The sequence below is a fragment of the Ursus americanus genome, chromosome 22 (genome assembly GCF_024610735.1).
Source record: "Ursus americanus isolate L20-20 chromosome 22, mUrsAme1.1.p, whole genome shotgun sequence".
Classification (NCBI taxonomy): domain Eukaryota; kingdom Metazoa; phylum Chordata; class Mammalia; order Carnivora; family Ursidae; genus Ursus; species Ursus americanus.
In genome coordinates, this window is record NC_142148.1 from 46,206,341 (window position 1) to 46,221,841 (window position 15,501).

The 15,501-nt window shown below is 47.1% G+C and overlaps 1 protein-coding gene across 2 annotated transcripts; it reads right to left on the bottom strand.

The window, feature by feature from the left end:
- Positions 1-3,881: 3,881 nt before the first annotated feature.
- On the bottom strand, positions 3,882-11,009 carry CD93 (CD93 molecule). 2 transcript variants are annotated; one of them, XM_087853779.1, is made up of 3 exons: positions 10,790-11,009; positions 8,664-10,699; positions 3,882-8,417 (listed from the first exon to the last, which is right to left on the bottom strand). In XM_087853779.1, exons 2-3 carry the CDS (start codon positions 10,598-10,600, stop codon positions 8,393-8,395), a joined length of 1,962 nt encoding a protein of 653 aa, XP_087709905.1. In that variant the 5' UTR covers positions 10,601-10,699; positions 10,790-11,009; the 3' UTR covers positions 3,882-8,392. The 2 variants fall into 2 exon arrangements, with proteins under 2 accessions (XP_087709905.1, XP_045632742.1); XM_045776786.2 differs by having other exon boundaries at positions 8,664-11,009.
- Positions 11,010-15,501: the final 4,492 nt, after the last annotated feature.

Below are 15,501 nucleotides of genomic sequence, written 5' to 3' on the forward strand. Positions count from 1 at the left end.
TCTTCCCAGGCTAGTGATGTGCGGGACAGTCCTCTCTCCTGACGCTGAGCAAGGGCAGCTCTCGGTCAGCCGTGGGATCACCAGGCTCAGTAAATGCTTTTCACGTTTAGTACAGTATTCCATAAATCACGCGGGATAGGTAACACTGCATTATAGAATAAAGTTTGAGTTAGAGGATTTTGCCCAACTGTGGGCTAATGTAAATATTCCAAGCATGTTTATGGGAGGCTAGGCTAAGCTATGATATTTGAGGGGTTAGGTGTATTAAATGCATTTTTAACCACAATATTTTCCACTTACAAGGGCTTTAGTGGGACGCAACACCACTGTAAGTCAAGGAAGATCTGTATATTCCAGGAATCATTATCCAGGTATGCCACCATTCAATAGGGAAAAGAAGTATTTCCGGTCATGCAAGGATGCTTTGTTGGCCCCCTCAGAAAAAGACAAAAACCAAACAACCAAAGCGCTTGGTATTTAGCTCCACTCCCATGAAATCCAAGAGCACTGGGGATTAGGGGAGGGGGACCAGAGAAAAGGATCATGTAAAATTCATAGTATCTAAATAGGCATTGATCAAAAGAATGTGTAGAAATTGAACGCTAAAATTCAGATGCAATCAAGGTGAGTGGCAGTGTTGGGGGTTGGTGTAGTTTGAGAAGAAGAGAGAAGAAATCACGGATTGCTATAGTTCTTATCATTTTTTTTTTCAGGGAGAAGGACATAATTATGAATTAACATTAGATATTGATGGGGAAGTGCAGGTTTAAGTATGTGAGGCAAAAATTAAGATGAAGCGTTTGAAGAATACAAGCAGTTCTTACAGTGTTCCATACTACTAAGGGGAAAAGTAGACAAAGAAATGTCAAGCAAGCCAATAATTGATAAGAAGAGAGAGAGAGAAGAGAAGCACCAAGAAAACATTATGAATAGAATATACAAAATGAGGCAATGCAAATTTACTAGTGATCTCAGTAACTGTGAATAGGTCAGATTTCCCATTAAAAGACAGACTTTTGATTGGATAAAAGGGAAGGGGGGGAAGAGAGTGAAATCCACCTTTGTTTTTTGCAAGAGAAGAACAAGGAGACACAAGGAAGCTGAAAATGTTTTAAATGCTTAAAAATGAAAAATTGTTCATCAAATGCAACTGGTTAATCAGGTATATAAGTTGCAATAGTTTAGATAAAATATAATATGAACATGGTCAGACAGTTCTATTTCATGTTGGTAAAGGATCTGCCTTAAGTACAAAGCAAAACTGATGGAAATATGAGGAGGTCAGCAAAGCCACATCACCGTGAGAGATGATGACACGGACAAAGGCCATGGATGAGCCAGAACCCACATGCAACACACATGCTGTGACCAGAGAAGGTGGGCTAGGATACCCAGGGGTCAGCTGCTTGGGTGCAGATGATTATTTTGACAAGAAAGTGAAACACTTGATTTGTGATATAACCTTTTGGGGAGAAGAAGACTCTGGGGAAAGAAGGTAAAAGGCACAATTATTTGCTTCTGCCTCACAAATTTCATTACTTTCATGTGCTATTTGAACGTAGAAGGATCTCTACAGCACAGAAGGCATTGACCCAGGTTAAGACATTATGCTATGAATTATGAGACAGGCATAAACCATGAAGTGGAAGAGATAAGCAGTGCTTTGCAGGAAGAGGTGGCAAGAGCACGATACAGAGGGTGTTGGTCCTCAGCCAAGCTCAGCAGAAATAGAGCTCTGTCTTCTGCAAGTGTGGTCCAGTAAGTTACAGATGGCAGTGAGGACAAATGGCCTCTGAGCATCTCAGACTAAAGTTGAGATGTGTGAATGGTGACCCGATGACCTTGGCCACATCCGAGTCATCCTTCACCCCCCTCTTCTCTCTCTCTCCCTCCCTTCTGTCTCTTTCCCGCCTTTTTCCTCTCTGTGTTCCTTCCATTTCTTCTTTCCTTTCTTCCATTTCTTCCTCTCTCTCTCCCTCCTTCTTTCCTGCTTTCCTTCCCTCCTTCCTTCTTCCTTTCTACCCTACAGTTGAATTCTATGGACCAGTTTTCAACCACAAGAGAAGATCAACATCCAAGTCAAAGATGACAGACTTCACATAAAAACCCAACAAAAGATTTCAGGGTGGGGCAGTGACTCACTGGCCGAGGTCTGGGCACCAGGAGGCTGAGGTGAGGACCTGCATGTGCAGCCACGTGAGGCTCCCCGGGGGTGGTTGCCGGCCTCCTGGGTTATCCTGCTTTCATTTCTTTGCTGCACTTTCCTCACCTTTTCACCACTTACCTGTCCATCATTTCCTCCACAAAGGATGACCTGGAGGGGGAGGTCTAGGGAAGCTGTGAAGGGCTAATTGAGCCTTCGAGTTTGCGGATTTATTATCTGTGCCCTGTCTCCTCTTACTGAATACATTTAGGGGTCAGCTGAGAACTCGATATGTTCATTTGATTCGTGTTAAATTCCATGGCATGTGAGTCTTGTATTTATTTATTTATTTATTGGCTTATTTATTTTTTTTTACACTTTATTTTTTTAATTTTATAATATTTTTTATTATATTATGTTAGTCACCAACAGTACATCCCTAGTTTTTTATGTAAAGTTCCATGATTCAGAGTCCATAGGCTTCAGAGGGGAGGGGGGTGGGGGAATGGGATAGGCTGGTGATGGGTAGTAAGGAGGGCACGTATTGCATGGTGCACTGGGTGTTATATGCAACTAATGAATCATAGAACTTTACATTAAAAAAATAAATAAAATTAAATTAAACAAAAAATAAAGTTCCATGATTCATTACTTGCATACAACATCTACATGTCATCTGTTACAAATGGACTTTGCATTGTGCAATAAATAGAACTCTGTATGAATTGAATTTCTTCTTAAATGATTCATATTTGAAAGATGTATCTAATATTTGTTATTTTAATGAGCAGATAGCAAAAGTCACCAAGAGGAGTTTAAATTTGGCATTTTTGTTCATGGGCTTTTCCTAAATTAGGAAACAGTGGCCTCAGGTTTTTCAGTGTGAAAGAGAAGGACGTTAACATTGCATGGTGTGTGTGTGTGTGTGTGTGTGTGTGTGTGTGTGTGTGTGTGTGTGTGTTGGGGCCAGCCATGCTTGTTCATATTAAGACAGAATTTCCAAATGTATTTTGTTAGTGACTGGACTGCTAAAAGAATCAGCTTTATTTAACCCTAAGCAATGAATGGTTATCACAGGTGTCTTGTCCCTTAACATGACAGCAGAGCACTTTCTCCTACCCAGGCACTGTTCTCACCAGGCACACAGTCTGAGAGGCAGGCAGACTCAGATCCAACCACCTGCTACCCCAGCTTCCAGGCACAGTGAGATTCGTGCAGCCAAGCAGTGAGGGATCTGGTCTGCTGTGCAATTAGCTAAACAAACAGAAAAGGCTTTGCTGACAAATTGGTGACAAATGCTCCTATGAAATTACAGAACGGAGTTTCCACATCACACAAACTGGACATGTTTAATCCCGCACCAGGTGTCCCCCATGCAATTAAAACGATGCAAGGAATTAAACGGGCAGAGAGGCATGAGGGAGTAGACTTGGATCAGAAGACAAAATCTGGAAGCATCGAGTCCAGCCTGCCTGGGTTCAGCAGCTGGGACACAGGACATAGTGTGGCCCAGTCCTTCTAAATGTGCCTGACCCCTTGGACAGGGCCTTGCCCCAACCTACGTGCCCTGGAGTTAGTGTCATGACCAGTAGGTAAAGATGCAGAAATGAGCCAGGCAAGGTACTTTTTTTAAGCAACCCTTTGAGAAGGGAAACAGATATGTTTAACGACCATGAATTCAAGTTCTGCCATGTATTTTGAGTTGTTATGAAGTGTATTAAAACCAGTTGACAACAAATGCATTCCAGAGTTTATTAGGTTAGACATGTGACATAAAACACAAAGGACAACAAGCAGGCTACTCATTGAGGCGGACCTGAGATGCCCCTTGGTTTCTCAGAGTTCTAAGGCCGACGCAGCGGCCAAGCCTGTCCTCCCCGCCCTGGGAACGGTCGTGCCCAGGACAGAAAGAAGCCTGATAGAGAAATCCCACAATGGCAGAATTAGTGGACCACATTTCAAATACAAGATTTAAAAATACTTACATTCTCATCTAGCGTTCATGCAGTGATGACTGACATTTACAATCACATCAAGTATTACAGAACAAGGCCTCGTGAAAGACCTAATTCAAGCTTCAGCCAAATACGCGTAAAGAACCCAGCCCAGAACAGTGGGCAAAATCTGCGGGAAGGAAATGCTTGCCCCCTTGCAGATAAGAGGAACAATATAAGAAAGAATTTCCAGAGTTTCTTCCTAAAATAGATGGGCATGATCTCCAAGAACAGATCAAAACATAATTCATTTTTTTTTAAAAAACCACTTCAGCAAGTATTAGTTTCGGGAATCTGGAATGGCATATGGTATTTGATTACAGAATACATCGAGAATTTTGATTATCAGCTTGTGTGTGTGTGTGGACAAATGCCACAATCCACACAGACACGAGCAATAGGTTTTGCAGCCAGACAGGGACAGATGTTTTCAGGGATCATATCTCAGATTCCCATGCTAAATCTATTGTTTAAGGTGATGGAAATATGGAGGGGACATTACGCCATTTTGCAGCTGCTAGAAAGCCATGCTTTCCTGTTTTCCTGATTCAGACAATGGAGAAGCTAAGGAGAAAAATAATAGGAAAAGGCTGTCCTATATTTGCTTTTAAAATCTGCATTATTTTGAATTAGTACTTTTTTTGGGTCAAATCTCCCCTCTGTTCTTTTAGTTTTCACAGGAATATTTGTGAGAGAGAGGGTTGGATAAAATTAGTTAATGATCACATCCGTATTCTCCATAGGTCGTTCTGTGGTAAAACTCCAGGTTCCATCAGGATGTGTTCAAACTGGGGCTGCTGATCGGAAGGTAAAAACAGCAACACGCACATGTGTGTTTCAGGGAGAGAGACTGATTTCCAACTTAGTTCTTCCTGTACCATGTACATAAACACACTCACATACATGTTTAACTCTTATTCCACCTTTTTGCCTAATCACAAGGAGGATGTCAGCCTGCATCCCTCAAGAACCCACTTGAGTCACCCACTTTATGCTGCTGGGAAAACACCACGCAGCTGTGTAGCACCAGATGTCATGATTATGATAATCAGGTATGTGGGTGAACCATAGGGACCCCAGCCTCGAGGTCACAATGCTGAGCAGGGGTGGGTTCACCCTACAAAAGGCCCCACCGGGTCCACCACTTCCAAGGCCTTTTCAGATAACTGCCCCACCTTTGCTTGATACACTCCTCAGATGCCAAGATGGGGCTTGTCCTGCATCACGCGTGCAAATGAATAAAAAAGAGCAGGGAGCATCCTTGAATTCAGGAAGGAGCATAGTGGGCTGCATGTTTTAGGAGACATCCTCCCCTTAAATGATCTGCCATGGAAGACAGAGAGAGGGGACAGGGTGGGTTTGTTCTGAATATAGTTTTTCCAGGAGCATCCTAGAATTATTGAATATGGGAAATTCTATTTGGACACAAGTCTCCATTGTCTTTGAGATTGTTGACAAGTGAAACTGTCTCCCTTTCACATTGCCCTGGCCATTCTGCTACTTGGCAGCTCACAGACAGAACAGTGCCCAGTCTTCCCCTGCCCAGCTCAGGGACACAGCTGGAGGAGTCTGTACATGGCAGAGCCTACCTCTCCCATGCTCCACCCCTTCCATTTCTCAGGCGTGTCATGGCCGAGGCACCTGGGGAGATTCTGGATAAAAGTACTGTTGGCCAATGGGCATTTAGTTAATGGCCACACGGACAGTGAGCATTTGTTTAACCACAGCTGTGGGCCCCCATCTCCCCAAACAGAGATTCCCATCCCCCAGACAAAATGACAGAGATATCAAATAGGAGAACAGCATCTGTTTGAGGTCAGTGGTTTTCATCAGATTCACTGCCTAATGTCATCCAGTTCTGAGACCTTGGCCGCTGGTCGGAGCGGCTGGGAAACAAGGTAGGGCTCGTCTACCCAAGAAGGGGCAGATTCTGCTGGAGGGGATATTGAGAAATTATTTACCAGACCATTTCTCCCCTTGCGTGTTTCATGGTGGGGATCTGCGGTCTTCATGCTGTCGGGGATAGGGCTTCTTACCCACAGAGAGATTCGAACACAGAAGCCAGAATCGGGGATGCACTGCAGAAGAAATCAGACTCTAAAAATGAGAAGGCACATTTGTGACCTCAGCCGGTACAAGGTCCCACAGATCCCCAGAGGGGCTTAGGGGAAGCCTAGAATAGGGATGCCTCCTTCCTTCTAGTTACAAGATGGAATTGTAAAAGCCTGGAGGAAAAGCTGATGAATTTGCATTTATTTCATGTAAGTGCAGATATTGTCAGCAATGCATCCAGCCAACTCTTTAAAATCGTCCGAATAGTGGCATGGTTGGTTCCCACACAACAGACAACCAAGGGTCCTGTGGCCAGTGGATACAACCTTTGTCTCCTTGGGTGTTAAGCATCAGTATTTAAACTGAAATCTAAATAATATTAGATGTCTTTAAAAAGCAAAAGTTCCAAATACCTTGCTAAGTCCTCCAAAACCTTCATCTTTCCTTACACCCACCCATTCCATCAGTTACCCATTTTCTTAAAACAAAACAAAAAGACCCTAAAATATAGCATCTACGTTTCAAAATTAGCTGAAGGATTTACTCAACTCTGAGGGCCATGCACCTGGCAGCTCTTCCTGCCCCAGGTGTCTGCCTCTGGGGCAGATGTGTTTCTAACACAAAACCAGAAACAATAGGGCACTCTGGTTCTCAGAGGCAGATTTTGGAATCCCTAGAAGGAGACACACTCCCATTCTGTTCTGCAAGGTGACACAACAAGCTTGCAGATGACCTGAGGTCTCCCGGTGCTAGTCAGGCAGTTTTTAACAGCTCTGACCATTGATGAATCTCTGAGCTGCTTTCCAGTGACACAGGCAGAACTGTGTGGGGAGAGAGTACTCTCCACCACTACATAGGGAAGGGAAACCTTTGCAAGGGAGCATTTAAAAATAAATTAAAACTGCTTTGAGTGGTTTTTGTGGTTGCAAAAGATTTGAGCCATTCTCTTTTTCTCTCTCCCTCCCATCTCCCCCGCTTTTTTAAGAAATAGAGAAAAATGTGACAAACGTTCTTCAAACAGAATGGGGACAGTGTACTGACTGCCGGTCCCTGTGGTCCCTGACTTGCAAGCTACAGGCACAAGTCAGGATCATGTTCTTAAGAAGCAATACAGCTGTGAGCTATGTTAAAATTCCTTATGATGCCAACTTTTAAAACTCAGCATCTTATCCCGCTCACACAGCCTTAATAATCAGAATGAGAGACTTCTCAGGACTTCGTTCATTTGTGATCAGAACGTTTAAATTCAGAGCAGCATGCAGAGAAGGCAGGTGGCATGGGAGGTGTCTCGGGGCTGCACTAGCCCAGAGACAAGACCTCCAGCTTTTTTCCTTGTGTGCGTTCACCTCATCAATAGTATGTGTTAACGCAAGTGCATTTAGATGGATTCATTCAAGTATTTGTGAAACAAACCCCGGGGTTCTCTCTCAAGCTCTTCGGAGTACTTGCTTTCAAAAACACTTTCGACTCACTTCATACTTCTCCCACACTTTCCAGACTTCATTTACAAATAAATCCAAGACCATTAGAGACACTAAGAACTAGGAAATGTAATTTCTAAACTTCCAGCGTCCTTGCTACCTAAGCAGATCAGTGTACTCTGGTCATTCTGCAGGATTCCAACTATAAAGCTCAGCAGGGCTTATGATGAGAAAATGCATGAATGCAAATGTTAAGAAAGGTTTCCAGTCCTGAATATGTTCCTTTTGACAAAAAGGAAAAAAAAAGTTTCTTATGTAATTAAACAATTGATTTAGTCTCTGTTCTACCAAGAGGAACAAATCATTCCAATCCTAATTAGCATTAGCAGACCACCTTTTCTTCTTAGATGATTCCAGTGAGCAGAGAAGCAGTTCAAAAGGAGCCCTGTTAGCACCTGATTTGTAAGCCCCTAACCCAGAATCAGTGGGAGACTTGAAATCAGTCACATTTGCATTTGACAAGATAAGGGAGTGAGAATTGTTAATATTCACAAAATTCCCGAAATGACATCCCAACCCATTGCTTCCACTTCAGGAATACCACGCACATGTAGAAAATACCTGTATATTCCAAATGGCCAGGCTTTTAAGAAGGTTTACAACTGTTTGCTAAGATTCCAGTCCAGTCTTTTGGAAGGATGTGAGTCCCCCCTTCTGATGGGGTGTGTAAACTCTGAGGGAGGTGGTGGCCGATTGTCAGTGTCTCTGGGGCCGTCTCACCTTCAGCAGTCCGTCCCTGGCGTCGGACTACAGAAAACAACCACAACAGCATTGGAAGCTGCTGTGACCCGCCGAGCACATTGAGACCCTGGGAGAGACCCACGTTTTCCGCGCCCCAGGCAGGGCCACTGGCTAGTGAACGCCTGTGGGCTGACAGCCTGCTCAATGCCTGCCCCTTGTACTCCACCTGCTTTGTGTGCTGGTCCCTGCCCTCCCGCCTCCCCGTCATGCCCACCCTCCCACCCCCTCTGGGTGACCTGTGGCCTCCTTTACCTGTACTGATTCTCCAAAGCCCTGCTCTCTGCTCGCTCTGGAGCCCAGGAGTAGCTGTCAGCCGCGTTCTGGGGCTTTTTCTCCTTCTCCTCTTCCCTCTTTGCTCTCCGCTTCCGATAGACCAGCAGCCCCAGAGCCAGAGCCAGTAAGAGTAAGATGGCCACCACTGTGCCCAGGATATAGAACAACAGCAGCTTTTGCCCATCGGTGCCCTCATCGCTTTGTTTGGCCACGGAATCCTCGTCAGTATTCTCCGCTCTGCCAGTGGTGGCCATGGCTTGATGGGTGCTGGGCTCCATCCAAACACCAGGGGGCCCACTGGGAGCCAGCATGTCAGGTGCGGCCAGGGTGATGGGGGCATTGCGTGGGAGGGAGGGTCCCTTTGTGGTGGGCGCCTCCTTGGAGGTGCCCTCAGGGCCCCTGGTGGGCCTGGACACTGTGGCAGAATACACAAGCTTCCCCTCTCTATCTCCCGCATCCTCCCCCTGGGGAGACCCAGACGGTGGTGCCAGAGACATGGGGCCAGGGGTGCACGAGACCCCGTCCGGGCCCAGCTCCCAGCCCGGCAGGCAGCCGCAGCGGAAGGACCCCTGTGTGTTGAGGCACAAGCTGTCACAAAGGCCGTTCTCCATGTCCGCACACTCGTCCACGTCCTGGCACTGGGTGCTGTCCTCACCAGCCAGAACATAGCCCTTCTCACAGGAGCAGTAGAAGGAGCCGTCGGTGTTGGTGCACTCCTGGGCGCAGGGCGAGCGGCCAGGCGCACACTCGTCCACATCTTGACAGGACCCCTCTCCAGGGCCGCCGGGCTCATAGCCCACCCAGCACTCACAGCGGAAGCTCCCAGGGGTGTTGACACACTCCTGTGGGCAGGGGGAGTCCTGGCACTCGTCCACGTCCAGACAGTCCCGCTGACTTGAGTCCAGCTGGTAGCCTCGGGGGCAGTGGCACGTGTAGCTCTTCCCATGGGGTCCCTGCTCACAGGTGGCTGCCCCTCTGCATGGGTTGGAGCTGCAAGGGTTCCGGGAGGCACAGGTCACCAGGTCGTCGAGCAGCCGGAAGCCCGGCCGGCAGCCGCAGCGGAAGGAGCCGTCGCCCCCCTCAAAGCAGTCCTGCTGGCAGCCCCCGTTGTTGAAGCTGCAGCCATACTGGGCGCTGATGCAGAGGGGGCCCGAGTTGCCCCAGTCGAACACATCAGGGGCCTTCTCCCTGCACATGAAGTAATGCTCCTGACCATCTTCCCTGTCCCCACAGGCCACGGTAGCCGCAGAGGCAAAGGGTACGGCCTCCAGGGAAGAGCTGGTGGCATTGAACGGGGTCGTGTAGTTCACCCAGCCTGGACCCCCCAGAGCCAGAGGCTGGCACATGCCTTTGAAACTGAACTTGCACACGAAGCCCTCGATTTTGCTTCCCGGAGAGGTCGGGCTCCCGCAGGGGCTCTCAGACCACTTGGGCAGATGGCTGGCATGGGATGGCTGGGACAGATACAGCAGCAGGGACACGCAGCGCCTGGAGATACAAGAGCTCCTGACCTCCTTGTTCCAGTTGGTGTAAAGCGTGTCCTCCCCGCCGCCCACCCAGCTGAAGCCTTTCAGCGGCAAGCTGGGGTCTAAGCACTTGCCCTTCTCACGCTGGAGCCCGATCCAGAACTTGCCCACCCAAGTTGCCAGGGTCACCTCTGACTCCAGGAGTTGGGTGAGGGCTCGCTGGATGTGCCAGGCCTCCTCCTCACTCCTCACCGTGGCCAGGTTGCCCCCGTTCTTGCTGCAGTGAAGCTGGGCCTCGGCAGCGCTCAGCCTGCCCCAGTGGGCCGTGTAGCAGGCGTTCCCCGCGCACACCACGGCTTCCCTGTGAGCGCCGGCCCCCGCCCGGGGCTGGCCCAGCAGTAGCAGCAGCAGCGGCAGCAGCAGCGGCAGCCCGGCAGAGGTGGCCATCATGGCCCCGTGTTCCTCTTGGCAGGAGGCTGGTGGCCCTGCAGTGACAGCAGCAGGCGCAGCTGAGCTCCAAGGAGAACTGAGGGCTGGGACGCAGACGCTCTGGCACAGGGAAGAGGACAAAGACTGAGGGCTTTTCACATCCCCCTAACCCAAGGCGCATCCTGTACTGTTGTTCTTCTTATTTCTTACCGGATACTGGGGCTTCCTGCAGTGAATAGTTTTCTGACTCCTGTTGCCTTCATCACGGTTTTGTTGTTCATAGAAGAGGTCAGACGGCTGTGTTGGGTCTCTGGCTAATCGCTGGGGAAATGCAGCAGCGTAGGGGGGCAGGCGGTTCCAGCTCAGAGACGCCCGCTGCTTTATTTGGGCTCCCTTGTCTTTCCCATCTGCAAGAGGAACTTAAATGGCATGCTACGGAATGAGTGGAGACTTTTGGGGACTAGGAACTTGAAAAAGCTCACTTAGTAACCCATAATAAAATTCCACTTTGGTTTGCAAACAACCAGAAGAGGAAAAAAAAAAATCTCAGACTTGAGACATGAGGACACGGATGGTTATAATTTTCAGCCTTTTTTAGAAGCAAACTGGATTTTTCTTCTGCCTATCTCATGTTCCCTTTGGCTTTGGAAGTCTTTTTTCTTTTATCCCCCCATCGTGAACTTTAAATAGATGGGCAGTTTTTAAATAGGAACTGGGCCGTGGGAATGACTGATTGTCTAACACAATGCCAAGCTCCTAAAGAACATTAAACCAAATGAGATGAAATTTGGCAGTTTTCTGGGTTTCACAGTGCAAATATTGTGTTGTGAGGTAGCAGTGTCACAAAAAGCATCAGAAAGAAAAGAGAAAAATGTTTCTGGCCTCATGGCCCCGGACTTGCATTCTTGCCTCCCCCAGCTCAGGGTTAGCAGGAAGGGCTGGAGTTCTGAGAATCCTGACCACAGCAGGCCCCTTTCTTCCCAGCAGCTCATCAAAGGCCCCTGAAGCAAAGGGTGCTTTTCCTGAAGTTATAGATGTGTTACTCACTGGGGCTATCCTCCCCCAGAAGTAGACCCTGAGACAAAGATTGGGACAAGTCATTTATTTGAGAGGGGAAGTCAGATGGGAACGGGGGGAAACCAACAGAGGGTGCCTGAGCATGCAGGTGACACTGGGTCTACTAGAGCATGGTCTCCAGAACCCTTAGGGTGATATCATCAGCTTTCCAAGCAAGGAGATGGGGCTGTGGCAGCTCTCTTCCAGCTACCCTCCTCATTGGAAACAACAAATTCTTGGCACTCTGGGCTGACAGAGAGAACCTAGTTCACCAGAAGGAACACTCAGGAGGAGAATGGCTGGGGGCTGCCAAGGGGTTATGGGCATGGCACCCATGTCTGCTACATTGACCCTCCACAGAGATTTGAGTTAGGGTGTCATGGGGGTTATGAACTCACTGGCTTTCAACCTCCCCAAGGCATAAGGTGCCTCTCTCAAACTCTGGTTGGATACCCTGCAGAAGTCTCCCTTATGTTCTTCTTATTTTAATAAGATATTTGAGATAGTCCAGAAATCCTTTCTCAGAACCCCTAAGATCTCCCTGTGGTTTTTGGTGCCATCAGTCCACCTACTCACCTATCCAGCCAGCCAGCCACCCACTCATCCATCCATCCATCCATCCATCCATCCATCCATCCATCCATCCATCCATCCACCCATCGATCTAACCACTCACTTATCCTTTCATCCATCCATCCATCCATCCATCCATCCATCCATCCATCCATCCAACCACCCACTTATTTATCTATCTACACATTTAGCCAGCCAGCCAGCCAGCCAGCCAGTCAGCCAGACAGTCATTGTTATTTAAGCCTCTACCTTGCTGGGTTAGTAGGCACTGGGCTTAAAGGAGGGAACCCCTGCCTTCATGACCCTTGAAGTCTGTTAGAGTGGACAGATTTGAACATGTTGAACAGTTGTAGCTATGATTGGTACCACATGGAGAAGTTGAGGGTGTCAGCATTTGTACTACCCTGGTTGGGATGTGGGCAGTAGGACTGGCTCCTCTTATCGAGAATGCCAATGAAGCTGGAATCTAAAGGAGGAATAGTTAAGAGGGGGAATGATATCCATATGAGGGAACAGCACAGACAGAGGCCCTGTGGTGTGAGGGTTGTGACCTTCACAAGGATGTGAAGGATGGGCCATGAGACTGGAGCCTGAAAAATGGGAAGAAGGACCCAGGGGAAGAGGAGTTCTGTGAGCCCAAACAATGAAGATTTGGGGTTTTGTTCTGAAATCCATGGGGAAACTACCCAGGGGCCAACTTGCTGAGATCACATGTAAAGGATTGGAGACTAGGCTAATGGACCCCAGTGGTATAGGGGAGAGAGTCAGCAGGCAACTGCAGGTTTGAAGGCATGGATGGCAGTGACTTGAGCTGGGCTGGTCCCCTAGATTAGGGACAGCAGATTCAGGAAATGATACAGGTCTAGAACAGGCTGTTCTTGGCATGAGTGGAGTAGGAGCGGATGACAGGGGAGGTATCCAGAAGGACTTCATCGCTTTCTGCTTATACCACCAAGGGTTGGAGATCCTGGAAGCCTGTGTCCACTGGATGTGGAGAAATGGGGCCTGGACCAGAAAACAATTGGAGGGAGTCTGCCTTTTGGGGCTGAGGATCTCCCTGCCTCGTTAGGACTCTGAATTCTCTCCCTTGGGCAACTTGGGAAGTAGCCAGGTTCAAGGGGGCCTGGGAAACCTGGAGTCCCTGGCTGCAGGCCACTGTAGCTAGGTGAATATTTAGCCTTAGTGAGAGGGTCAGTGTTGACTTCTGCCTGGGAGAAGAAGCTGCATTTCTAAAGCTTTATTTATAGGCAGGCAACTTCTTAACATTTTAGAAAATCAACCTGATGATGTTGGCCTTGGGTTGCAATAAAGCCTGGCATACAGTCGTAGCAAAGAATCTTTCTCCTGATTTAGACTTCTGACTGTGTAGCCCAGAACTAGATTCCTCAATTAACTGTTGCGATCATGCACATTTCACCTAGCATACTGCTTGGTTGGTGCTTAAGGACATGGGTTGAAGGAGTGACTTACAGCTTATGAACCAGTCTGACCCCCCAGATCTTTGTCAGTGTACTCTTTTGCTGGCAGTTCTTCATCTTTCACATGGGAACTTACAAATCAACCGCTCTTCACTTAGCCAAGTGTTGACATCATAAAGAAGAAAATGGAGCAAGGACATGTGCTCAGTTTATTCATTCATCAACCCAGGGAATATTGTAAAGCACCGACTGTGAGAAAGACCATGTACAGTGCAAGAAGCTCCCTGCTCTTAAATTTGTGGATTCCACTTCATTATCTCCAGTAACCTGGTTATCTAAGCCTTGCTCTTGCTCCCCCTCGTCTGTAAGTAAGGACATGGGAACCAGGGCCTCTGGATGCCTTTCTTAATCTAGTGTCAACAACAGTGAACTCATGTAATTATATATCCTTCTCTTTTCTGGAACTGGGGAGAAAACAGACCAGTGAGAAAGCAGGGATGGAGACCACTGCTGCCCTCACTGTGTGGCACAAGGAACCAAATCATCTATCTAACCACGTGGGTGCAGTTGGCCTCATGCTGACCCAATGACTGTTAAATACAGTGCAGTTGCTCTATTGATTATCTCCCCTCCCCTCGTGCTTCACAACTTCTGACTTGAACCTTCAGTCACCGCCTGCTGAGCTTGGCTGAGTTAACTCTCCTGGGACCCGATGGCCTGAGGTCTCTAGCTCCAGGTGTCCTGCTGTGCTCTTTCACCTATAAGGATCTGGTGGGAATATTTGGGGGGGTTGGGTTGAGGGCACGATGCCTTGTGAGCTCAGCGGAAGAAGGAGAGCTTACTTTTACTGGGTGGGATTTAGGTAAGCTCACGAAGTATTGAGGATTGTTTGGATGCTGACTTGGAGGAAATTCTGAACCTCATGTACTGAATTCCTCCATGGATGACAAGTTATCACCTTTTACTTAGAATGTAGATTTTATCAAACCTCTCTGAAGATTGATAGTTAAAAAACAGGAATCAGCAGCAGGCAGACCAGAGAGCTTTCCTTGGCAGATTTTTGAGTGCAAGCCACATTAAATATTCTAGAACAATCATGATCCTATTAGCATGGTGTAAGCCTTGAGCCATAACCCCAAACTGTCTACTTTTATTCTGCAGTCTCAATGAGTACTGAGCTTTCTTTTTAAGTTGTCTAAAAATTTACTTCATACAAAAGAACAAATACTGTTAAAATATCTACACTACACAAAGCAATCTACACATTCAATTCAATCCCTATCAAAATAACACCAACATTTTTCACAGAGCTGGAACAAACAATTCTAAAATTCGTATGGAATCAGAAAAGACTCCAAATAACCAAAGTAATGTTGAAACAGAAAAGCAAAGTGGGAAACATCACAATTTCGGACTTCAAGCTGTATTGCAAAGCTGTAATCATCAAGACAGTATGGTTCTGGCACAAAAACAGACACATAGATCAATGGAACAGAATAGAGAACCTAGTAATGGACCCTCGATCAATTAATGGTCCACAGAGCAGGAAAGACTATCCAATGGAAAAAAAGACAATCTCTTCAATAAATGGTGCTGGGAAAACTGGACAGCTACATGCAGAAGAATGAAACTGGACCACTTTCTTACACCACACACAAAAATAAATTCAAAATGGGTGAAAAACCTAAATGTAAGACAGGAATCCATCAAAATCCTAGAGGAAAACACGGGCAACAATCTCTTGACCTCAGCCGTAGCAACTTCTTACTAGACGCATCACCAGAGGCGAGGGAAACAAAGGCAAAAATGAACTATTGGGACTTCATCAGGATAAAAAACTTCTGCACAGTAAAGGAAACAACAAAACTAAAAAGC

Bases quoted from the DNA above. Each gene is read 5' to 3' on its own strand.
- CD93 (XM_087853779.1), bottom strand. From the start codon at position 10,600: ATGATGGCCACCTCTGCCGGGCTGCCGCTGCTGCTGCCGCTGCTGCTG. The intron at 8,418-8,663 runs GTAAAGGAGGCC...TGTTTTCTGTAG, and splicing joins GCTTTGGAGAATCAGTACAG to TCCGACGCCAGGGACGGACT.